At 40.1% G+C, this 25,439-nt stretch overlaps 1 protein-coding gene across 4 annotated transcripts in view; it reads right to left on the bottom strand.

The window, feature by feature from the left end:
- The window catches only part of cadm2a (cell adhesion molecule 2a), a 254,049-nt gene that overhangs the window by 23,055 nt on the left and 205,555 nt on the right, over positions 1 to 25,439 (bottom strand). For all 4 annotated transcript variants that reach the window (XM_074611346.1, XM_074611343.1, XM_074611345.1 and 1 more), the window contains 5 exons: positions 24,125 to 24,277; positions 18,229 to 18,366; positions 3,042 to 3,203; positions 2,506 to 2,596; positions 2,220 to 2,398 (listed from right to left, as the gene is read on the bottom strand). In XM_074611346.1, coding sequence (XP_074467447.1) covers positions 2,220 to 2,398; positions 2,506 to 2,596; positions 3,042 to 3,203; positions 18,229 to 18,366; positions 24,125 to 24,277 — 723 coding nt within the window. The remainder of the gene's footprint in view (positions 1 to 2,219; positions 2,399 to 2,505; positions 2,597 to 3,041; positions 3,204 to 18,228; positions 18,367 to 24,124; positions 24,278 to 25,439) is intronic.

Genomic DNA, 25,439 nt, shown 5'->3' with positions numbered 1-25,439 from the left:
GATGTTCATTTAGTAAATTATGGTCCCATTTAAAGTCAAATAGACCATAAAGAAGGGTATGCTTTAGGGCGTGGCTACCTTATTATTGACAAGTTGCTACCATGGCAACCTGTCAATCAAGATAGAGGCATAGCAATGCATATTCCCTCCCAGCTCCACCCTCTCGTCCAATTATGGTCACTTCTGGCTCCAAAAAAACAGGATGGCGACGGACATAATGCCAAACTCGAGGCTTCAAACGGTAGTCCACAAACCAATGGGTGACGTCACGGTGACTGCGTCCCCTTCTTTTATACAGCCTATGCACATTACAAGGCATTTCACAATGAGGGATCCCCGACAAGTCTATCTGGTCAAACTACGTCAAAACACACGCAAGAAGTGATACGGGAAAAGATGTAAGACCACGCACAGGACAAGAGTTCTTTCCTCCAAAAACGGATGTCCGCAAGGAGCTCACAATCCAAGTTGTTTGTGCACTGATTTGCAACGATAAACCAAGGAATAAAAAGAAAACAATATAGCGGAGCGAAAGGTTGGGAGATGCAGTCAGCAAGTATCGTCTGTTCTGCAGAGAGAATTGGAGGTAAATAAATATTTCCCTCGTCCCGTATCTTGGCTTTAGGTCGTCGATGCTGTCATTGCCGGTCAAATATTTTTTTACTCTACATAATTAAGACTCGCACACAAGTCCAGATATTTAAAATACTAGATATTGTCGTATCTCTCCTGCGACAGTGCTGTTGAAGTGATGAGGAAGGATGCTCCGCGGACACTGTTCTCTTTGGTATAATAGAGCTTATTACAAACAAGCAACAAATGTCATAACGAACGTCTAGAACGTCCGGAGGTCTCAACTCAAATCTGAAAGTCCTCCACTTCGGGGCTCTCGTGCCTCCTTATATCGGGCTCAGATGTTATGCAACATCTGTCATGCAACATGCGAGCTGAGCATAAAAACATGTGTGTCCTACATGTTTATCTTTCGACCCCTGGACTTTGGACCGACCCTATGTCCACGTATACTATTCACCCATGTTTGCATAAGAGGGGCCGCTGTCTTGTGTAAGACATGAAAATATACCACAATATCTCTTGGGCGTTTGCGCTTTCATCTTTGAAAATTCACACTTAGCGATTGTTGCTCACGGGAGCGAGCACTGATTTGCCTCTGATCTGGGGCTAATGTCGGCGATCTCCAAAAACTGTCAACCAGCGGAAAATCAGGGCTAAAATTGTGTAGCGTAAAGTCGTCATTAGTTGCATCCTTCATCAGCTCCACATCTATCTGTAGATACAGTACATTTATCAAGGACAGTCAAGAACATACTGGAAATCATTCTAGCTCTGGCAAACCATAGCTATCGGCTATGGGTTATTCTCTCATGTTCATCAGATTAGATCTGCTTTTAAATAAGAGAGCAAATGAAATACCCCCCAAGGTGCATGTAATAATAATAATGTAATATCTTATTGATCCACTTAGGGGAATTCTCTTTTGCCTCCAGTCGTACTGGCCAAAAACTACCTGCCTGTTTGTCCCTCATCACACACTACCTAAGTTCATAAAACAGGGGAGGGGAAATAGATGCTTCACTGCTCTGCTCCTTTTTTAAGCATTATTCCTTAATGCCAGGAGACAAATGGCAGTGGAGAAACGGAAGCGAGGATGAGCTATCTGTTTTCCCTCACACCGAGTCCCTTTATCCCCCACCTCCTCTGGCGTTACTAGGAATTACTTATCCTTCCTGGTGATATTCCTGACAACGCAGCACTAAATTCTGCCTCCCTCACACATTTCCCTCCTGGTGTGTGTGTGTATGTGTGTGTGAGAGAGAGTTTGTGTGCGTGTGTAGGATCTGGGACGCAGGTTTATTTAAGGAAAGGCGTTGGTGGCATTTGCGTCACCTGAGGCCCTTATTCTCCCTGTGAGAGATGGTACCACTAATCACTCTTAGCACTGATACAGTATGCAGATCAGGATGTATTATAATCCTGTTTTTTTGCAATGGAGTTTGGTGCTTGTGCCTGTGAGGTTCGTCCTTCCCCCTATTTATATGTAGCATTATTGGAGTTAAAGGCGTCTTCTTGCAGCTTTTTTTCCTCATTTGTAAGTTGCATCAAATGATTCACTGAAAGATTTCTCTCTGTTTCTTCACCTTTGGACGTGGCCACACAAAACACAGTTACCAACATATCAGCTATTTCTTTTAACTCACCATAGACGTAGAGTACATATTCAGCACTGCTGGTCCCTAGGTGGTTGCCGGCTTCGCAGCGGTAGGTGCCGTTGTCTGTCTTGTTGAGCGAAGTAAAGGTGAGCTCCCTCCCCTCTACAATCATCCTGTCCAGGTCAGGAAGTTCACCACCGTCCTTTGTCCACATCACAGGATCTGGCCTGGGAGGTTAGGGGATGTGAAAGAGAAACAAGGCTTGCTTGATGCTCCTGTCTGAAGCATTATATAAAAGGCTGACATCGACTAACACAGAATTTGAGTGACTTACGAAGGGTTTCCTTTGGACACGCACTCCAGCTTTAAGTACTGACCCTCCTGAGGGACTGCAAGGGAGTGGCTGATCTGCACCCGAGGAGCATCTAGGACAGACAGAGAAGTGCAGTGAGGGCTGATGATATGGACTACATTTATATTAACATTATTACCATCCTATTATTATAACGATTTACAAAAATATTCAAACTCAAACGGTAAAAAAGCCAAAAAAGGTTAATCCGATTGAGTTTTCCTTGAACAAAATCCTAAAATGATTAAAATATAATTGAAATATAATTATTTAAGATGTCACCCGGTGACAGCTTTTGATAAAATATAACATCATAAGAACATTGTGGTGATTCAAGCACAGCACATGGAGTTTTTCATGGATGATAAATTATTACATTTTCTTTGGCAGCTAACTGCTGTAAAAGCATCCTTGGTTACTTCCTCTTTCATGTATTTTTTTTCCCTGCTTCTGTCCTTGTGTACACTCCATGTGTGTGTGTGTGTTGAGTGTGTGCATATGCTAGTGTGTGCACTCACAGTGGACCTCCAGTACTTCAGTGGCCTGCTGCGGCGTCTGTGCGAGTGCCACATGGTCCACTTTGCAGGTGTAGGCCACTCCATCATCATTTCTGTCCACGTGCAGCTGCAGGGAGCTCCGTACCGTAAATGTCTTCCCACTTGCATTCACCTCTTTGGCACCTTTTGGAGAAAGTTGCACACTGTCACAGATGCAGCACATTTATCTTGCATGGAGTGAGAGGGCCACACATCAACGTGATGCCCTTGTGTACAACTAACCCTGCTTTACAACCCCAGCCAGATTCCACCAGGGTCTTCTATAGGCAAGGGCCTGTCATGCAATACAACAAGCACCTAAATGGAAATTTCAAAGCATCTTTATATTGATATCTTCATCATGGTTATTGGGCATGTTGGGGGAGTTATGCATACTATTATTCCTGTAAAAAGTCCTGAAAAGTAGGGGTGAAAAAAAAAAAAAAAATCAAGATTCTTTTTTACGATTTTGAAATATTTTTTTTAATGCCAGAATTGATATATTTGCTTTATGTGGAGGTAGAAGGAAGTTACCACTTTTATTGTTGTAGTCTGAGTAATGTGACGTCATATCCGTTCTGTATCTGTCAACCAAAACAAATCGCAGTCGAAAAAGTAGAAAACGATGGAGGTTCCTTGTGGATACGACCTGCACCCTCACATTTTAAATCCAAAGTGGTAAACACTACACATACATTAAAGTATGGAAACACTTTGGGTTTCACACAGCGCAGCAAAAGAGCTAGACATCATTGCTAAAGATGCGTGCTAACTCTGTCATGGACAGGAAACGTTATGGTATTGCGGTAACATACGGTCAAGCCAGCCGTCACTCTCATCTCCGTGGTCAAATCGGCCGATGCTACAACTGTAGAGCACCCATATACCGACTTTTATGTTAAATGCATTCAAACAGCCTGATGGAGCTGAGCATGGATTATAAAGAGAACGGTTCAACTTTTTCCCATAGTCTAGCCTTGAAAAAGTTAACAAATGTCCCAATAAATTCTTGTAGAATTGCAATATGTAAAAAAAATCCCAATACATATCAAATCAGCACCCAAGTATCATGATAGTATTGAATTGGGAGATAGGTGTATCGTACCAGCCCTACTGAGAAGGGCTTTACACACACGAGAAAAAGAGTTCAGCTCACATCACACATCTCTCTGGATGCTGCTTTGGCATCTCTACAGCACACGTCAAACTCTTGACTCTAACAAAACCCACCTGCCTCACCTCCAGGTCAGGGACTCTTTGAATGTAATGTGTATATTTACACCGTGGGCCTTTTTAACCACCTCTGGCCTCACCTACCATCTATGCCTGTGGTTTTCTGGGCTTCACTGCCTCCCACACAATATCTAAATCTCACCAAAACACTTCCACTTCCCTCTCCCTCCAATTCTCCTATCTGACAACCATTTCCAGCCTCATTGGGACAAAAACATTACCGGAGCCCACAACCAGACATTTTGGCGATAACTTCAATCAGCCTTGTTGCAAAGTATCATTATGCACGGTCCTTTCCACCTGCAACACCTGCCTAGTAATACCAACCAAACAGCTGATCCACCGCTCTATGCCCATCAACAGCCTGATCATTGGCAAGGCATTGGAGAAGTCCTCCAACCTCCTCAAATTATCTACATGATGTCCTGAAATTTGGCTTGCTCCTTGATCACATCATTCCACTTACTGCTGCATTTGCCATCCCCAATGATTATGGGCCTCAGATAAGCCAAATGTGTTTGATTAAAGTTTCACAACCAGCCCTCATGACACCAATCTTTGACCACCACATTAGTGTCCTTGAAATCTTATTGGCTCGCAATGAATCATCATCCCAGAAAGCAGTGATGCCTAGCAGGTAGAGAGAGCCTTTAAAACGAGAAGGTCGCAGAGTTTGACTCCCGCACAGTTGACTTCCTTCGTCCCTGTCAAACTATCCTTGAGCTCGACACTTTGTGTTGACCGTGCCCTGGGCGCCGTCCAGGTGACCAGAGTTTCAGTGCCATACAGACAGAATGTCCGGTACTAGACGGAGATTCTCTCTGCATACCAAAGAACACCTCATTTGCTGTTTAACAAGTTCATAGTTGTTAAAAAAAGAATTGCACTCTGGATCTGGGGAAACGTCAATGTCCTCTCTAGTGATCCTGCACAAATGATACCTAAATAATTTAAAAACCCTGGCTGTTTTCAGGTACCAGACGACATTTGATGATGCCAGTTTTTTTGACGAAGCCTCCGCCTACGCACATGACATGAATGTTCTCCGAAATTCAGAGACTGTTAAGTATGCGTTATGTAACACCAATGACCACCCTCCTCCAGACTACACACTTGAGCCAACATTCACAACTCACCACCGCTAGATCTGCTTTCACCTACTTCAGTAGCTGTAACTTAATTGCTTATCCACCTCCAAGCAGGTATTTTTAACACATTCTGCTTTTCAATCACATCTGTTCAACCAGTCTTTGCTTGGTCGGCTCACATCATGCCAGCAGCCGGTATTTTAAAATCATGTCAAGCCTGTTCATCCACACTCCTACAAGGTTTTTTTTCATAAAAATACTATAATACTGCTGTCCAGGCTTATCTCTGCATTCAGGTGTCGCCCTGCTTTGTGCAATCATGTCCCTTTTTCTTTTCTCATCATAGCAAATTTCAGAGAGCATCAGCGGATGTACAGTCTCTCTCTCTCTCATGCTGGTCGCCTTTGTTTGTATCTCCTAAAGAGACTGTTTACGCTCCATATCCTTCTCTCCTCTGCGCTCATCTGCTCCACTTTCTAAGTATTCCTACCCCACCGTCTCCTCTCCCTCTCCGTTCTGCCAATCAACTATTCCGCTCAGTCACTTCCCCCCCAACTGAGGCAATGAGCCCGCCTCCCCTAGAGATGAATGACTGACAGGTCTGCAGTGTTAGCAACATCCACCCAGACAACAAGAGACAGAGGGGAAATGGCTGTATTTCTTCACAAAGAAGAAATTGCAGGAGACAAGGGGGAGTGAGAGAGAGTGGAGGGCTGGAGAGAGAGAGGACATCGCATTTCTAATCTTGTGGCATGCTTTAGCAAACATTCTGCTACTATTTCTATTAGTTATTCCACGTCCTCGTAGTCTGCTTCTCCCTGCCTCTTTGTCTCTCCATCAGTTAAACTTGTCTTTCTCCTTCTGTCTGCAGAAGGATATCTTTCCACAAATATATTGTTTCCAAAGTCACCTTATCCTTCTTTTTTTGTCTGTTTCCTATATTCCCCTGTCAATATTTGTATGTTATTATTGAGGTTAGAATCGGGGTTAATGAGTAGTTGGTTTAACTGATTTGTAGAAGAAAGGTCCAATTACACACTGACTTCTGAAAAATAAAATTCAATCAAATTTGTTTTACCTCACAGCAGTTTCTAATTCGTCTATATTTTGTCTTGGCACAAGTTTGAAAAATGGATAATAACTTACAGTGTTTTCATTTCTTAAAAGTTAAAATGTCAATTCAAAATTAGGACTGTCAAAGTTAACGCGGTAATACGGTGTATTAACGCAAATTTGTTTTAATGCCACTAATTTCTTTAACGCTTTCACGCGACTTGCGATTTTTAGGTCGAGCGGGCTCAGTTTTAAAGCGTGAATGAAAATGTTGGTATCATATTAAACTAGAAGATGTAAAGAATCCATTGGTAAAATGTCATACTAGCTTGTCGCGAAGGAGGCTAAATAACGCTCCAAACATACACTACATTTTGACGAGGAAAAATGGTAATTTTCAAAGGGGTCCCTTGACCTCTCACCTCAAGATATCTGAATGAAGATTGGTTCTATGGGTACCCACGAGTCTCCCCTTTACAGACATGCCCACTTTATGATAATCACATGCCGTTTGGGGCAAGTCATAGTCAAGTCAGCACACTGACACACTGACAGCTGTTGGGCTTGAGTTTGCCATGTTATGATTTGAGCATATATTTTATGCTAAATGCAGTACCTGTGAGGGTTTCTGGACAATATTTGTCATTGTTTCGTGTTGTTAAATGATTTCAATAAGAAATATATTCATACATTTGCATAATGCAAGCATATTTGCCCACTCCCATGTTGATAAGAGTATCAAATACTTGAAAAATCTCCCTTTAAGGTACATTTTGAACAGATAAAAAAATGTCTGATTAATTTGCGATTAATCATGGACAATCATGCCATCAATCATGATTAAATATTTTAATCGATTGACAGCCCTATTGAAAATACTTTGCCTGAATAAACTCAACAAATCAACCTGAATTGTGCAGTTTGATTGTGCTCATATGTTATGCCGTTCAAGACCAGAATTTAAGTACTTCAATCAATGTGATGGGCACTCAGCGGTGCCCCTGTAGCAGCTAACCTAATGATTTATCTCTATTTATTATTTGGCATTCACCAAAAAACACAAGAGTACTTCACAAGAAGTTAGTTCATAATATTTCTATCTAAGATGTTCCTATTGGAGAGATCGAGAAGCTCCCTTTCTATATAGTTCTGCTGTGTGGTTTAAGCGTCTAAACCCAGTTAGATTCTTGGTGATTTGAATGGACTCTGATTGCCTCTGTGTGATTCAGGATAAGAGTACTACAAAACGTCCTCACACACCTTTGAGTTCATTAATATCATTATTCGGTCTTAAGGCGTCTTAGATCCACTTCGAGAGCATAATAACAGTCGTCTAACGGCAACTAATGCCTCAACGTTAAAGTGGCGTCAATCTGCATACACTCATGGCTTCTGAACTGTTGTGTGTGTGTGCATGTGTGTGGGTAAGAGACGGTATAATTGGTCTATAAATATCTTATCACATTTTAAGTGCAGCTGAAAGGAGCAGCTGACATCGAGCTTCCATTTAAGCTCAGGGTTGTCTATCAAAAAAGTCATCTGGCCAGTCTCATACCACTGTAAAAAATATTCAGTTTGCCCTATCAAGAGATTTTTACTTGAAATGACTTTACAGTACAGTCTATAGCAGCTACTGAGTTACTTTAAGGGTTGTTTTCCTTTGCAGCCCTTCTATTTAATTTAGCATAAATCACAACATCATTTTCATGAAATATTAAAAGTGACTTATTCAACTCCTACTTAAGGACAGAGGCCACATCACTGTATAGCACATTCATATGTATATAATATATTTTGATTAGAATTTCTACAGAATGAGATACACAACCCAGCTTAAATTCCCTTTATATTTTCATTTTAACTGGCAAGCAAATTAAAAATGCATCTTCTTTAAGCTCTAGAGCCTGTTATCATGAATATGTATAACATTGTAAGTGCAGCCAGCAGGAACCCTACGTGTATTGTCTAAAACTGCCCTCTCACATTATACTGTTATTACATCTCCTGCAGCTCTCTTACATTTTTACACAATCTGCATGATTTACTTTAAAATTGTTGGGATATTCACCGTGTGCAAAAACACTCTCTGTCACCTTCTGCATTTTAAACTGTTTATATAAATCACATGATTTTCCATGATTAATCGTGATTAATCGCAAATGAAATATGCTTATCAACATGGGAGTGGGCAAATATGCTTGCTCTATACAAATGTATGTATATATTTATTAGTGGACATAAATTAACAACACAAAACAATGACAAATGTCCTGAAACCCTTACAAGTACTGCATTTAGCATAAAAAATATACTCAAATCAAAACATGGCAAACTCAAGCCCAACAGGCAACAACAGCTGTCAGTGTGTCAGTGTGCTGACTTGACTATGACTTGCCCCAAAACTGCATGTGATTATCATAAAGTGGGCATGTCTGTAAAGGGGAGACTCGTGGGTACCCATACAACCCATTTTTATATACACATCTTGAGGGACCCCTTTGAAAATGGCCATGCCAGTTTTTCCTCACCAAAAATAAGCGTAAATTTGGAGCTTTATTTAGCCTCCTTTGCAACAAGCCATTATGACATGGTTGGTACCAATGGATTCCTCAGGTTTCTTAGTTTCATATGATGCAAGTATGGCTACAACCTAAAAATCCAAGTTGCGTTAATCTGTGTCCTTAGTAATGTTAAAACAAATTTGCGTTAATTATTGCGTTAACTTCGACAGCCCTAATTTTTATTTTTTTTTCAAATACAAAAAATGCACACCATCCTACCATATTCACCTGTGGAACCTCTCCTTAACAAAAAGCCTGGCAGTATTTGGCTGTGAGCTGACTGCTCAGAGCTCTGCATCGTTGGCGCGAGCCGAGAAAGAGCCTTGGAGGATTAGAAATGGAAATGACAAGCGGAAAAGTGTGAGAATCTGACCCTTTTATGTCGTTTCACAGGAGAGAGGGGCGACCCAAATACAGAAGATGGTGGGATGGGCGAGAGAGACAGAAGAGGAGTGCTGTGGTGGAGGAGGAATCATTAACAAAAACAACAACAACGACAGCGCTGACTAATCCTGGCAGCAGGGGTCCGAGGGCTGACTCAACAACATACCCTGAACTGCATCCCATCTGAGATTTAAAACAATTTGCCTGTAAAATCGCCTGTGGGTGCGGGTGAGGATGATACAAAACACTCATTTAGATGCAATAACATTCACAATGGAAACAGGAAAAAATATGTTGCCAGATTTCTAACTAGTCTGCGTGCTTTCCTTTAGCTGTCAGACGCACAGCAATAGCTAAACTTTAAAACAAGAGCACTAATACACAGCAGGCTCCAGCTCCAGTGAGGTGTGGAGATGACATATTGTGCCGTTCACCGTCTTCTCACATATTCTGGCTACCGTGCTGCATTTAGGGAGCTGGGCCTGTTGGCAGCCTGTAAGCACCCTCCCCTGTCTGACCTGTCTTACCAGCTCCACTCTGCGCTTAACTGACGGACGGGTGACTACGACCAGGGAGCACTGTTGAGTTTCTATCAGTGCCTGGCAGACCCGTCATAATGTCCTCTCTGACATGAAACTCCCCGAGCATTCACAGCTAAGAAATGTGGATTCATGACGACGTTTTTTTCACCGTAGCTCAAAAGGAGAGGTCTGCTCGGTGTCGGTGCCTTGGCATTTAAAACTGGACAGGTGCTCCACCTCCAGGATGTTGCTCTTAATGTGCATAGACAGTGGGCGTACAGCAATCTGATCTCCTCTTCCTTCACCACAGTGCTTGAGTCTAAGTCTGTTAACCTGATCACACACTCTCATGATGCCAGAGACAGAGGATATGCTGGATACCCCTCTACCTGGGCATATCTAATAAAGGTGAGACAAGTTTAAAGAAAGAAAGAAAGTAGAGGTGGTGCATGGAATACTCATGTACACGATATTTCTGCTTTTCATTCTATCCATCTTGTGGTTGAAGAGTTTGACAGAAACTTAAAAGGTGCGATGCTACAAAAAGATGTAAAACAACATAAACCAGAAAGCTTTGCCTCATCTGAGCCTCATCAGGGCCTTGATGTTAATTAATATTCCAATCTAACAGATTTCAACATATCTCATTTCAGGCATGAACACTGCAATACTACACATTTTATAAGTCTTTACAATTTCTCAGATTTTCTACTGCTGGGTTTTTAAATACACACAATTATACGCACAGGAAAACAGGCATCAAAACGACTGAATACCCTTCAAAAAGGAATACGAGATGCGGACTCTATGAACATTTTCAAATGACAGTTGAAAACCTATTGATTTAGCTTATAATTAATGTAATTCTAATTATTATTAGATTTTAATTTTATTTTACTAATCTCTCATTTTTATTATTCTCAATGGTCTCTGTTTATAATTTTATTTAAGTATTTTATAGGGCTGTCAAAGTAAATGTGATAAATAACAAAATATGTGTTCTATCACCACAAATTTCTTTAATGCATTAAAAAAGAAAAGGAAAAAGTACCAAGCAATAATACATTTTAACAGGTCAAAGATAAGCAAAGTTCATAGTATATTTGTGTAGGTATATATAGCCTATATTGAATACCCTTTTCCTGCCTTTTAGTAAGAGATGTTGTGAATGAGGAAATAGAGTGATTCAATATGACATTTGTGCTTTTCCCTTGCGATTTTTGAAGAGATACTGGCATCATATTGAACTAGAAAACCTAAGGAATCAATTGGCATCAACCATGTCATACTAAATTGTCGAGAATAACGCTACAAAAAAGTAAAAATGAAAAACTGGCATGGCCATTTTTCAAAGGGATCCCTTGACCTCTGACCTCAATATATGTATTTGAATAAAAATGGGTTCTATGAGTACCCACGCGTCTCACCTTTACAGAAATGTCCACTTTATGATAATCACATGCAGTTTTGGGCAATTTAGTCAAGTCAGTACACTGACAACTGTTTGAGCTTGCCATGTTATGATTTGAGCATATTTTTTTATGCTAAATGCAGTAACTGTGAGGGTTTCTGGACAATATTTGTCATTGTTTAATTGATTTCCAATAATAACTATATACATACATTTACATAAAGCAAGCATATTTGCCCACTCCCATGTTGATAAGACTATTAAATACTTGACAAATCTCCCTTTAAGGTACATTTTGAACAGGAATTTGCTATTAATCACGATTAACTATGGACAATCATGCGATTAATCGCTATTAAATATTTGAATCGGTTGATAGCCCTAATATTTTAGCATCTACCGTCCTCTTATTGTCTAATTTTATTGCCTATCTGTCCTTGTTTAAATGTGTTGCATTTTTATTTTCTTTGAGCTACATCTCTTGTATGAAAAGTGCTCTATAAATTAAGTTATTATCACTATTACTATTATTATTATTATTATTATTATTATTATTATTATTATTATTATTATTATTATGTGTGCATGCATGCAAGTACTTTTGTGCTTGTGCTGCACACAGGATATAGAGGGTGAATATGCATTTTTGTGTGTGCGACATCTTTTATTCATGCCACTGTGACTTGCAGGAGCCATCTTGAAATTACATCTTTAATGGTCATTGATCCACACCACCCCAGGGACCTAGGTAGTATAAATGTAGTCCCAACACAGACTTTTTTTTAAGCAGTGTGCAACGTTGTCGAACACATGCCGAAATGACTGAAAATGCATTTTTCCTTTAAACTGAAAAAAAAAGACTTGAAATTCCTGAACTTAATTCTTATTTTAGTGCTCACAATGCCACTTGCGGGCTCATCAACTTCAACATCATCCTCTTTGAAATAAGCTCCGGGAGCTATTGCCTATTCACTCTCCTCGATAGCTCCTTCCAGAGCAAACCTTGGAATAATGATGGCCACCTTATTCTGTTCTCACTCACAGTAGTCAAGGACAATTACCCATAAATGAGGAAATAGCCAGCGCTGTTTGAAAAGGTTGTTCAGTCACTGTTCCAACTCTTTGGCGCGCGGGCAGACTTGAGTGATAGCGTACTGGAAAGTCAGCAGACAACGACCAGAAATAGTGCACGTTGTTTCTGCAGTAATAGTTCCTTGTCCTTGACTAACAAGTTTGACAACAGGACGGGGATGTGACCGCGAGCGAATTTGAATCAAATCTTTGTGTTTTCCTCCTTAAGCCCCCTTGGAATAGAGTTATCGCGTAACATGATGAAGCAATAACCTCTACAGTTTAGGTCAGGGAGTATGATAATACTAGTCCGATAGCGAACATCCCCACCCTTATTTGAAATAAATATTCATTTCATCTCCGTCTTGCTCGGTCTCTCCACACAGCTCCCTCTGGTTCAGTGGTGTGTAAACAAGTGCTACATGTGGTGATATTGGCAGAGGTCTCTCCGGGTTACGGTGTGTAACTGAGATAGAAATATATCATTACTGGGTGGGGACTGAGGGGATCTGAGGGACATAGAGACTGAGAAATAAGAATATTGGATTCCGTTCCACACGCGCAAGCTTATGTCCTTACATGCAGGCTGTCTGCTCCATCTGTCTGTTTTTACTCACACACACATACACACACTTAGCATAGGGTGTCCGTTAACTGCATGCGAATGGGTGATGGACTGCTCCAGTGGCTCTGCCGGTAATATAATCTTCTCTATTCCCCCAGATCCCACACCAATATGTCACAATTGTCATTTATTCCCAGCATGGTCGCCCACAATCAGATGGCTTTTCACATTGAACACACCCTGATCCTGTCAGGATGATGAACACTTCAAGTGCACTCACACACGCCTACACATGCATACATACATTGTGTATTAACCTGCGCTGCTCTTTGTGTTTGCTTTCTTACGTGTTTATTTATATTGTCGGTTTTTAAATGTGGTAAAAGAGTCTCACAAATAATGGTGAGATATGTAACAAGTCACACTGACTGTATCAAGATAATAATTCACACCTTCTTATTAATACAAGAAAGTGGACCAAGTAGTGGTAGAAATTAATTTATGGTGCGACAAAGAAGAACTAAATGTGTAAATGTGTCGATTATAATCTCGAGGACGGACTTTTTCCTGAACTAAACACGTCCTGAATATGTCTGACAAATGTATCACGCTGAGCGACGGACTGCTAATTAAAAACAGACACCTACTTGTCAGGAACGACAGGATATTAATCAAGGGATCAATGTGTCCTTCACCTTTGAATCCAACGGGCGCTTCAGCATTTATACCTACTTTTCTAAGTTTATATATAATCTCCATGATGTAATAAAAAAAGATAATGGCGACAAGGACAAGATGTGTATAAAAGTTCATGAATTTCTTTTGGTTAGAGGTGATGAAAATCAGATCTTCACTTCGTGAAGAGGATGTTCTGAGGGAGTCTGAATGAAGGCGATGACACAGATTCAATATCATCTCTCAACTACAGTTAATTAAATGGAACGATACCATGATATATGCTTAAAACTGTGTGCAAAACCAGCATTGATTCGGGCTTATCTGCTTGCTTATCTGGACCCTGGGAAACCCTAATGCCAGATAGAAGGCTGAGCTGTCTGGGCTTAAGCCGGGGCAGAAAGGGTGTAATGGCACGCAGACACCAAGAGAGCTTTTCAGTGAATTCAGCGAGGGTCGAAACGTCACCTCCGATCGAACATTCTTGATGAGTCCAATACCAGATCGGACCAAAATCTACTAATCTGACATTTGTCAGAGTCTCAAGGTTCTGCTTTCTTTCTTGGGACAATGATACCAAGATTTCTTTTACAAAAAGAAACCACACAATGTTGATGTTCTTTTCATTATATATTAGGGATGTAAATTGATTAAAATATTTAATCGCAATTAATGGCATGATTGTCCATAGTTAATCGTGATTAATTGCACATTTTTATCTGTTCAAAATATACCTTAAAGGGAGATTTGTCAAGTATTTAATACTCTCATAAACATGGGAGTGGGCAAATATACTTGCTTTATGCAAATGTATGTTTATGTTTATTATTGGAAATCAATTAACAACACAAAACAATGACACATGTTGTCCAGAATCCCTCACAGGTACTGTATTTAGCATAAAAAACATGCTCAAATCATAACATGGCAAACTCAAGCCCAACAGGCAACAACAGCTGTCAGTGTGTCAGTGTGTTGACTTGACTATGACTTGCCCCAAACTGCATGTGATTATCATAAAGGGGGCATATCTGTAAAGGGGAGACTCGTGGGTACCCATATAACCCATTTTCATTTACATATCTTGAGGTCAGAGGTCAAGGGACCCCTTTGAAAATGGCCATGCCGGTTTTTCCTCGCCGAAATTTAGCGCAAGTTTGAAGCGTTATTTAACCTTCTTCGCTAGTATGACATGGTTGGTACCAATGGATTCTGTAGGTTTTTTCTAGTTTCATATGATAGCAGTATCTTCTAGCTTCAAAACTGAGCCCGCTACAACTTCTGAAAGATCAATTGCGTTAATTTGTTCAAGAAATTAGTGCTGTTAAAATGAATTTGCATCAACGCATTATTATCGCATATACTGTATATCAGCATTATGTAGTTTCTTTTTGTAAAAGAAATCTCGGTAACATTGTCCCAAAACAGAAAACCGATCTTTGAGACTTTATACAAATTTCAGATTTGTATAAATATATAAAACTGCCTTCTATTATTATTAGTTTCAACAATATAAAGTTTTACATGCATACTTTCACACATAAGGATAAAGCAGAACTATTCGTGTCCTTTCTGGGCAAAGAACTACAACCTTGTCACCGTGGATAATATACTGATTTAAAATTGCACAAGACCCAAATTAAAGGGAGTAGTGTGCCAAGTTGAGGAGAGAATTATAGCATCTGACCTTAATGAGAAGGCATATCCTCTTGAGACTACCTTCACTTCAAACCACCAAGGATATCTCTGACTACCTGTTAACTTTCTGTGGTAAATTAAAAGAACATTATGTCCTGGCTACATTTCCATTTGCCTTACAGGGAGCTCTTCTCTCAGTAGTGGGCCACTGGGAGAAGCAATAATCACCCACAGAGACACAATAAGCCTGTAAGGAAAAATACTCACTCCGCTAATTAGTGTATATTCTTCTTCTATAAGCTCCATGTTCCTCAGAAGGGCCACAAGAGGAAACATAAAGTGGAGTGACAAACTACTATAATACATTACAAAAACGTGGTGATTAGCAAGATTAAAACAACCAATATGCGACTTGGGGATCTACTCGTAAGCAGCATTTAATGAGTGAAATATTGATACGATTATTCTTTATAGAACATAAAAGTGAGATAATGGTTATAGAGAGTTTCAAGTATTCCGTTTCATATTAATGATGTTCAAGTATAAATTACCATAATGATAGGAAGACTATTAGCAGTTAGCATGCTGGTTCAGGTTTTTTTTGGGGAAAAAAACTCTCAGATACTAGATGATTGTTAAGGTGTGTCTATTAGAAACCTGTACTCCAAAAGTTATTTAAAGGAACAGTGTGTAGCATTTTGGGGGATCTATTCGCAGACATGCAATATAATATACAAAACTATGTTTTCATTAGTGTATAATCGCCTGAAACTAAGAATCGTTGTGTTTTCGTTAGCTTAGAATGAGCCCTTCATATCGAGGGATTTGTTAAGATATGGCAACCAGTCTTGGACACGGTGGACCCATCTGGACTAGACATTGTTCTGTCTAATTAACAACATTGGAACAGATGACATTCATTTTAATGTAATTATGTCAGCCTGGTGGTGTTTTGTATCATGTTTGCAAAGTTGTGACTGCTGCTATTTTTGTGTTGTGTATTGTTGTTCAAAGTTGTTCAAAAACGATGAAAAAAAATGGTTCTATACTTCGGAACTGACGTGTATGTAATTGTTGCCAGAACCTCAATAATAAAAAAGTGTTGCACCGCCATGTTTCTGCAGTAGAATGGACAAACCAAACACTGGCTCAAGATAGGGCCTCCTGCGTTCTTACGCAGCCATCGTAGTTTTCCGACATGCTTGCGAAACTGCGGTAACGTGAGCCGCAGAGTGCAAAACCGTGGTACCGCCAGCCGCCGCCTGCCAAACGGCGTTACCACGGTTTTGCACTCGGCAGCTCGCATTACCGCAGTCTTGGAAAGGGAGGAGTGAGCAGAGGGCTACTCAGCTGGTTGCAATCTGCAACCACACCACTAGATCCCGCCTACACACTGTACCTTTAAAATACTGTGAAAAAACATTGCACATTCATTTAGGAAAGGGAATAAATGTGCGCCAGATAGAAGACAGGCCTTGCCAATGTTTGTTGGTGATACCAGAGAAGAAAAAAACAACTGATAGCAGAAGAGACAAAGTATTAGTATGTAAAGTTAATAAGAAACATTATGCATGCTTTGGCAAAAAAAAATATTTTGGTGGTTTATTAATCCTTTGTATAAGCAGGGAAATGAACTCTGTGAAGTGTCTGTGTGTTTCGCATCCCAAATGCGATTTTACTTGACATTTTTCTACATTTAATTGGGCGTTTAGGATGTGCAACACCTGGCTGCTTGTTATTCTCACTACTGAGTTTCAGTGATCTGTGGGCTTACACAAAGATTTTGACAGCATCTTTCCAAACTGGCATTGTTTTTTTGGCAGCTCTAATATACAAAAAAAAAAAAGTAAAGCTGTGATTCTCAATCCTATCTCTTTGTTTACACTTGCAGTCATTTAAATTAGAAAAGGGTGATTTGCATTTCGTTATCTGCCTTTAATCTATTTCGTGGAACAGCACAGAGACCTTTGTAAGAAAAAAGTTCTGCAACTGTGCTGATGATCTGTGACAGTCTGTCCCACCGGGTTCTGCATTTCATTTGATACAGAACTGCATCTGTTTCTCTCTTCTTCAAAAACCTCATTTCATGTCCCTAGCTCTCTTTTCTTCAGTATTCTCCCTCTCTCTCTCTCTCTCTCTCTCTCTCTCTCTCTCTCTCTCTCTCTCTCTCTCTCTCTCTCTCTCTCTCTCTCTCTCTCTCTCTCTCTCTCTCTCTCTCTCTCTCTCTCTCTCTCTCTCTCTCTCTCTCTCTCTCTCTCTCTCTCTCTCTCTCTCTCTCTCTCTCTCTCTCTCTCTCTCTCTCTCTCCCGTTCAAACAATTACGAAGCGGATGGTTCATCAAGTAGAACAGAGCAGGAGCAGGGTGGAAATGAGGTGTGTAGTCCAGTCAGTGTGATTTAGAACAGCCCTCAGATAACAAGGGAGGTTAATGTATCGGTCTCAGGCCAGAGGACACATGCTGAATCTGCTCTATTAGAAACAACTTGTTCGGAACAAAAATACACTGTTGAGACATCCACTGCAGCACTTTCATGCTACCAGCTTTATGAAAAATTCTATCTGCCCATTTTCAAAGTATTCTAATAACACAAATTCATATTTCCTGGCACATTTGTGCTCTGTTTGTTTATTACAAAGCACGGTCTGAACCATGCTGAAATGTGATAATCAATATTTTTTAGTGTCTGTCAACACAGTGGAGATTGTGGGCTTAATTGAGGGGTTTAAAGGGGAATTATAGCTTCGTATTGGAAATATTAGTAAATTGTTATTACTGCAGCAACATCACTAATAGCACAGAATGATTGACTTTATCTTTTTAAAACTATAATAAGTAACTAAATTGCTAACAATAACAAATATGTAGTCCAATTAAAGAGGAACATCTGTGATTTTACCCTTGACATACTGTCTGTATGACATTGTGTACACATAGGAGTGATGCAGATGTAAATGCAGATGTAACATACCTTTGACCTCCTTCTCATTCCTGAACCAGCGCAGGTCGGCAGCGGGCTTGCTGCCCTGAGTCATGCAGGTCAGAGTGATGTGGTCTCCCTCCAGGGCGGGCTTCGTCAGGCCGTCGATCTCTGGCTTCTCCGGCACACCTGAAGGTTGGAACGGGAGATCACAGCGATGGAACTAATTTACACACAGCGGCACGTCATTATGCAACAATAATATTGTTATGCCTTATTGGAAATTCTCCTCCAGCTCGCGCTCCTGCGGGGAGATTAGAGAGCAGACTACAGAGCAGCATCCCTGAGCAGCGTCCTGCTCGAGAAACGCATCGGGGAGGATTCCGGCTGACACAGCGGTGGACGGTCTGCTTCACCGCTGGACCGTCCTCATCTTTAAGGGTCGCTTCACCCAAATTACAAAGAAACGTATTTTCTCACATACCTCTAGTGGTAGCTAGCCATGCAGATAGTTCTGTCTCTGCCTCAACTCAAATACAATAGTGGTGAATAAAGTTTTGTTTGTGATGCTCACAGATTTGAAGATTTGGTGTGAACAGTTTCCAATTCAATTAATAATTAGTCACAACACTTGACAGTAGACAGTAGGATATACATTTACAGGGACAAAAACTGCTACCATTATTTCAGTTTTAATGGAGTAATGGTCAAAACACTTCAAATCAAAATTATGAAATATAATTATTAATAGATTAAAAAAATATTAGATTAAAATTATAATATTAAATAAATCTAAATTTGGACTTCCAAAGTAAAAAAAATAAAATCGAAATGATGACTTATTAAGGCAAAATGATTAGATAAAGAAATCTACACCGATCAGCCAAAACATTATGACCACCAGCCTAATATTGAGTAGGTCCACCTTTTGCCGCCAAAACAGTCCTGACCCATCGAGGCATGGACTCCACTAGACCTCTGAAGGTATGCTGTGGTATCTGGCACCAAGCCGTCAGCAGCAGATCCTTTAAGTCCTGAAAGTTGCGAGGTGGGGCCTCCGTGGATCGGACTTGTTTGTCCAGCACATCCCACAGATGCTCGATTGGATTGAGATCTGGAGAATTTGGAGGCCGAGTCAACACCTCGAACCCGTTGCCATCCACATGATGTAAAAGAAATTGTGATTCATCAGACCAGGCCACCTTCTTCCATTGCTCCGTGGTCCAGTTCTGATGCTCACGTGCCCATTGTAGGCGCTTTTGGCAGTGGACACGGATCAGCATGCGCACCCTGACCGGTCTGCGGCTAAGAAGCCCCGTACGCAACAAACTGCGATGCACTGTGTGTTCTGACACCTTTCTATCGGAACCAGCATTAACTTTTTTCAGCAATTTGAGCTACAGTAGCCTTCGCTCTCCACGTACATCAATGAGCCATCAATGACCGACCCTGTTACCGGTTCACCAGTTTTCCTTCCTTTGACCACTCTATAGGTCCTGTCCACTGCAGACCGGTAACATCCCACAAGAGCTGCTGTTTTGGAGATGCTCTGACCCAGTCGTTTAGCCATCACAATTTGGCCCTTACATCCTTACGCTTGCCCATTTTTTCTGCTTACAACACATCATCTTCAAGGACAAAATGTTAATTTGCTGCCTAATATATCCCACCCACTGCCAGGTGCCATTGTGACGAGATAGTCGATGTTATTCACTTCACCTGTCAGTGGTCATAATGTTATGGCTGATCAGTGTATTTTTCAGTGCTATTTTCTACTAAAGAAATAGCAGCTATGCCAACAGTAAACTAAAAATATCCAGCTAAATAGCCAATGCATTCTCACTCCAACTTGTCATATACTAACGCTTTGTCAGACCCTTTGGCATCACTCTTTTTGGTCGCAGTAAAAACATGCTTAATGTTGTGAAGTAAATTAAAACACTTGCTTAGGTTCAGGCAATAAAATCACTATAGTTTGAAGGTAGGTTTAGGAAAAAACGACATGGTTGGGCTTGAAACTACTACGTTCGTACAGTGAAAATGACACTGAACGCTGTGAACACAGAACATAAAACAGATTGTAACGTGATGCACGGGACACAAACAGCAATCTGGATGAAAGCCTTGTGTTTGTTGGATCCATCTGCCCGCCCAGTGTGTGTCTTCTCGCTCTTAAAACTTCGTCACCACACTGCCGGTGCAATTTCCCTGAGCGTTTAATATTGACGTGGATGGGTTTACATTGTAGTTAATGGAAAGCCCGGTGCGGCTCCCACCGACGCTAAAGGGTGCCTTAAGTGTCAGTATCTAATGCCGACAGCCGTGACAAAGCTTCAGTATTTGACGCCCTGGGAATGAGAACAGGCTGAAATAGCACAAAGTTGAAAAACATGTTTTTTGTGTGCGTGTGTGTGTGTGTGTGTGTGTGTGCGTAAATGCCTTTGTAAGGCTTGTGACCACAGAGGAGGCCACGAGGTTGTACAGAAAATGTTAATTACTGGCCTTTCCTATAATGAGTGTTTTAAGTGTGTAAAGTCTGCTCTTCTAATGTCAATGAGCAATAAGTCTGCCTCAGGCTCAGAGTCTGAAAGGTCTGTCAGTCAATGCCATTGACTGAATCTGGCCTTGTCTGTCTCACCGCCTCCTGCAAGGTTTATTACCAGGCTCCTTCTTCCTGTTTACCATCCCTTTGAAGGAACAAACAGCATCCACAATCCTAACAAAGGCTGCTGCATGGCAGATACAGTATGCAGGTCAGATCTATCCCTCCCCATCTAAATAAAAGCTATATGTTTTTCTTTGCACTTCTGTTCAATGCATAGGTTTCAAATGTGTGAAGTGTCACTATATCTAACTAAGCACTGTGCCGCGTGTGAGCGAGTAAGTGTGTTTTGACTCAGAAAAGTGTTTGATGGTTTTTCTCCGAGACTGAACGAGAACAGATCAAATACAGTATTCATCTCATACAGTCGCGTTCCCCTTGGGTGGCTAGAGGCTGCTAATCCTTCTCTCCCTTTGTGTGTTTGTGTGTGTGAGTTTAGAGCATTGTGTGTGTGTGTGTGTGTGTGTGTGTGTTTCTCTGCTCATTTGTGCGTCATTGATTTGTATGTGCTTTGGGTATGTGTGTGTGTGTGCAAGACTGTTTAAGCACGACCAACAGCGTTTTCAAGACATGAAAAAGAAATGAGAGATTTCTAATGTGAGGTGAAAACTTCCTGTTCAATAATTCACTGATAATTCCTGTAGTTTCATTTTTATCACATTGCTTTATGCTATTGTACACATTTTATTAAGATGCATTTTATACAAAGTGCAGAGGGGTCATTTTTATAAGAAGTTATTTAGAACCAAAATCAAAGTCAGTTACTGCTAATAAATAAATATTTGAATGTTAAGCCTGTCATGTCGCCAATCTAGTGGCATGGCTCTTGGGACAGCAATGTCGGTCGATCCACCATGTTGGTTCAGACTGAAATATCTATTGGATGGATTGACATTCATGACCCCCCGATGGATGAATTCTAATGACTTTGGTGATCCCCTGACTTTTCCTCTGCATCACCAAGAGGTTGACATCTGTGGTTTTGAGTAAAATGTCTCAACAATTTTTGGATGGATTGCGATGAAATGTGTTGCACCAAATACCTGCAAAACTAATGACATTCCCATCAGCCTCAGCTGTACTTTGGGTTTAGTTCAATTAACAAATGCTGGAATGCTAACACACTAAGATGGTAGACATTATACACACATGCATACACATGTTGAATACTTTTTAAATGAGACCAAATAAATGCATTTAGGTGAAGTTAACAGGCTCTCATTGTTTTCCTCTCATCAGTAAAACAAACAGAATGTACGCTAGTCTTTCATATTAGATTCAATGTTATAAGTAAGCTACAATTATCAGAACAATATGAACATTCAGGCTCCCTCATGTGGCACAAAAGTGTACTGCAGATGTAAATGTTGAATAAAAGACTATGGAAGAAATTCTGCAAATTTATTTGGCGACTCTAATAAAATCTCCTCCTACCCAGTCTTTGGGAATGACTGCCCTATAGTTACTACTTTATCATTTTGCACTTTGAATGATTTTATTTCTTATTATTTTTTCCATAATTAAATTGTTTTTGTGGTAATAGATAAGCACATGTTTGTATTTATTCACCAAAATATTTTGGATCTGAATGTGTGCGCTCATTTTGTTGCACATTTATTTAACTGTTTGGTATTTTGTCCAAATCATTTTCAATGTTTTCTTGTTTTCATTCCCAGCACTCGCTGTCCTGAAATGGTGGCAGATAAACCAGGCCATTCCCAGACCATTTTGTATGTCTATTAAATCCCCCTACTGTTTCCTGGCTTGCACCATTAACTATTGTTCAGTATTGCAAAATAATTTTCTCCATATCCTTATTGAGCAGTAGCCTTTAATGTCTCTAATTCTCTGAATGCTTGTTAACACAGAGAGCCAGCTAATGGTCCTGGAGTGCACTAGGACATCTATTAACATTAGCGAAAACTAATTGGCAAGATAATAAGCCCAGTGGCAGGAAATGAGACAATGTTTGTGTGGGGCGATGATCACAACACAAACATCACTGGAGGGCCCAACAGTATGTTTTTATTTGCCTGCAGATGCTGGCATAAGCAATATGCTATTTGTAACCGTAGTTCATTTGTTCATTTTAGTTTGTCTTAAAGGAAAAAAACAAACCAATTAATTGTTTAAACTAAAAAATCAACCAAAAAACAACAACAACTAGAATGCACTGTAATCTTAACCTCCACCAAGGTTGCACAATTGTCTGGAGGTGTTTCAATAATAATTTTTTGAAATTAACTTAAACACAAAATTGAATACATATATTGATAGAATCATTACGTACATGTGATTTGTTTTTCTTTTTCCAAATGTTGCATTGTTAAATGTGCAATTGATAACATTGATAGCATTCAGCCTCTAGATGTCGCATTCTCCCTACCCTGTTCCTTTGCATTTACTTCACAACAAGTCATTGCCAGGCACTTAACGTCAATCTCAGCCATTTATCTGTTTTTTCCACACTAACTGACGACCCAGAGATACCACGTGATACCAACGTTGTTTTACTATTGGCTCTCAAGCCTTGTTAGAAGTGGGAGCAGAACGTCAGATATCTTCCACAGAGATAAACAAAAAACATTGATTTTGGACCCTCCACAATTTTTTAAATGATTAACAATCATAATATTCATATTTATGAAAATACGTACTTTTATTTGCCACCTTTCTAAAAGGTTTGTGAAATATAATTTAAAATATAATATTTGTCTACATAAAAATGTTACCAATAACTCCAAACCTTTGAAATATTATTGGATGTGCACAAAAACTACTCACTTTTCCCTTGGCCACTAGCCTAGCTTTCCACCTAAATTTCATTGCAACCTTTTGACACGTTTTTGCTTACTACAGCTATTGGCAGTGTACTATACCTTGCATTTTTGGGCCCGTCTTATGTTTGGTGATGTATTGTTGTTTTAAGGTCTAAAACCTACACACTTGACTTGTCATAGTAGGAAAAGCACAGGAGAAATTGATAACATGAATGATGGCTCAGTTCCATTCAGTGTCCTAGTAAGCTGTTCCAATGAGCCAACATGCACAAAATACTACAAACAGTAGCCTACGCAGACCAGAATTCATTGTAGCCACATGGAATGTAGATGAGTGAGAGATGCAGCTCTTTCTTTGCTCCTTTCTTCTCACTAATCTGCCAATTTTTTTTGCTCTATAAATGTGTGCTCCACAGCTGAAAGCAACACCCGTTGTTCAAAGTAATTCTGGGAAATGTAGGATTTTCTTAACTACGGTAATCCAGATAGGAAAGGTTGAGGTTGACGAAATGTGTGTGCACCTTTCCTTTAAGAAGGAAATAAATAAATATCAAATAACACTCACCTAGGACAGTCAGGTAGGCTTTGGCTGTTCTGACAGGCATGGTGAAGAGAGAACAGGTGTACATGCCTTCATCCGTCAGCGTGACGTCAGTGATGCTGATGGTCAACTCCGACCACGACGCGTGCACCAGCTCAATCCTGTTGTCCCTTAAAGCTGGAACAGACAAAGACAAACAGTGAGTTATTAAACAGTACAAACTAGAAACTGTGTGGAGCTTGATGTCCATTCTCTACATTTTATGTCTATTGGGGCACACTATGCTCACACAAAGACAAATAGACAGAGAGAAAGAAAGAGAGACAGTAGTGGCGGCACACTGAGAGACATTAATGAATGCGAGATGGCAACAGCAGGAAACTGAAAAATGGAAAAGAAAGATCAGTGGTATGTTATTATTTTGTTGTCCCTCTATTGTACAATGCTTAACATGTGCATATTATTGACCAAAAAAAATAAATACTTAACCACACGCATCTTTCCTAACCGTAACACTACAAAAATCCATTTGACAATTCAGATTTTGGCATTATTTACACACAAGGACATGCAATTTGGCTCAATCATTTTGAAATGCTAAACTTGTTGGTAAGGTAATTGCTAATGCCAAAAATGTGTGAGGCTCATTTTCATAGTATCTTGCCTCTTTAAAAATAAAAAATAGTACTTGAGCTAGCCAAACCGAGCTGTGTTTGTGTAAATAATGTATGGATGAATAGATTTAAATGCATAAACAATCAAAAATCATATCGAAATGTGACCTCAAAAACCTGAATCTGAAAATGAATGCGTACAGTGAACCATACTCATACATTCTTAGACATTTTACTTATATGAAAATGTAATCTTCCAAAAGACATAACGGGAATTGAAATCAATACTGCAATAACACACTGAGAAAAAGGCCATATGAGAATTTGGCAAGATACGAGAGTTGAAATGGATTCGCTGAAATTGGATGGCCTGTTGAAAAAGACACTCCATGGTCCTCAAAGTGGACTTTCTACTTTCAGATTTCAGAACGTGGCAACACCTTGAAAATGATTCATGCCTGTTGTATCCAAAAAGTTGCATTGTGATATGCAAAACAAAACCATGCAAAGGGCAAAAAAAAGACAATATGTGGATTGTTGAGAGTGATAAAAAAACATTCATTCTGTTTCTGTGGCCTTGGCTTGCTAGAGAGATTTATGCAAACCTTCCTTTTGCAAGTACAACACCTTTCTTTCTAAAAACCTTATTTAATTTGAGCCGCTCTCCATCAAAGTGACTCGGAGAACACATCGTTCAAGCGCAGCGTGTGTGTGACTGTTTGGGT

This window comes from Sebastes fasciatus, chromosome 16, assembly GCF_043250625.1.
Source record: "Sebastes fasciatus isolate fSebFas1 chromosome 16, fSebFas1.pri, whole genome shotgun sequence".
NCBI classification, from domain to species: domain Eukaryota; kingdom Metazoa; phylum Chordata; class Actinopteri; order Perciformes; family Sebastidae; genus Sebastes; species Sebastes fasciatus.
The sequence above is the reverse complement of the archived record's forward strand: the minus strand, read 5'-3'. Positions and strand labels throughout refer to the sequence as shown.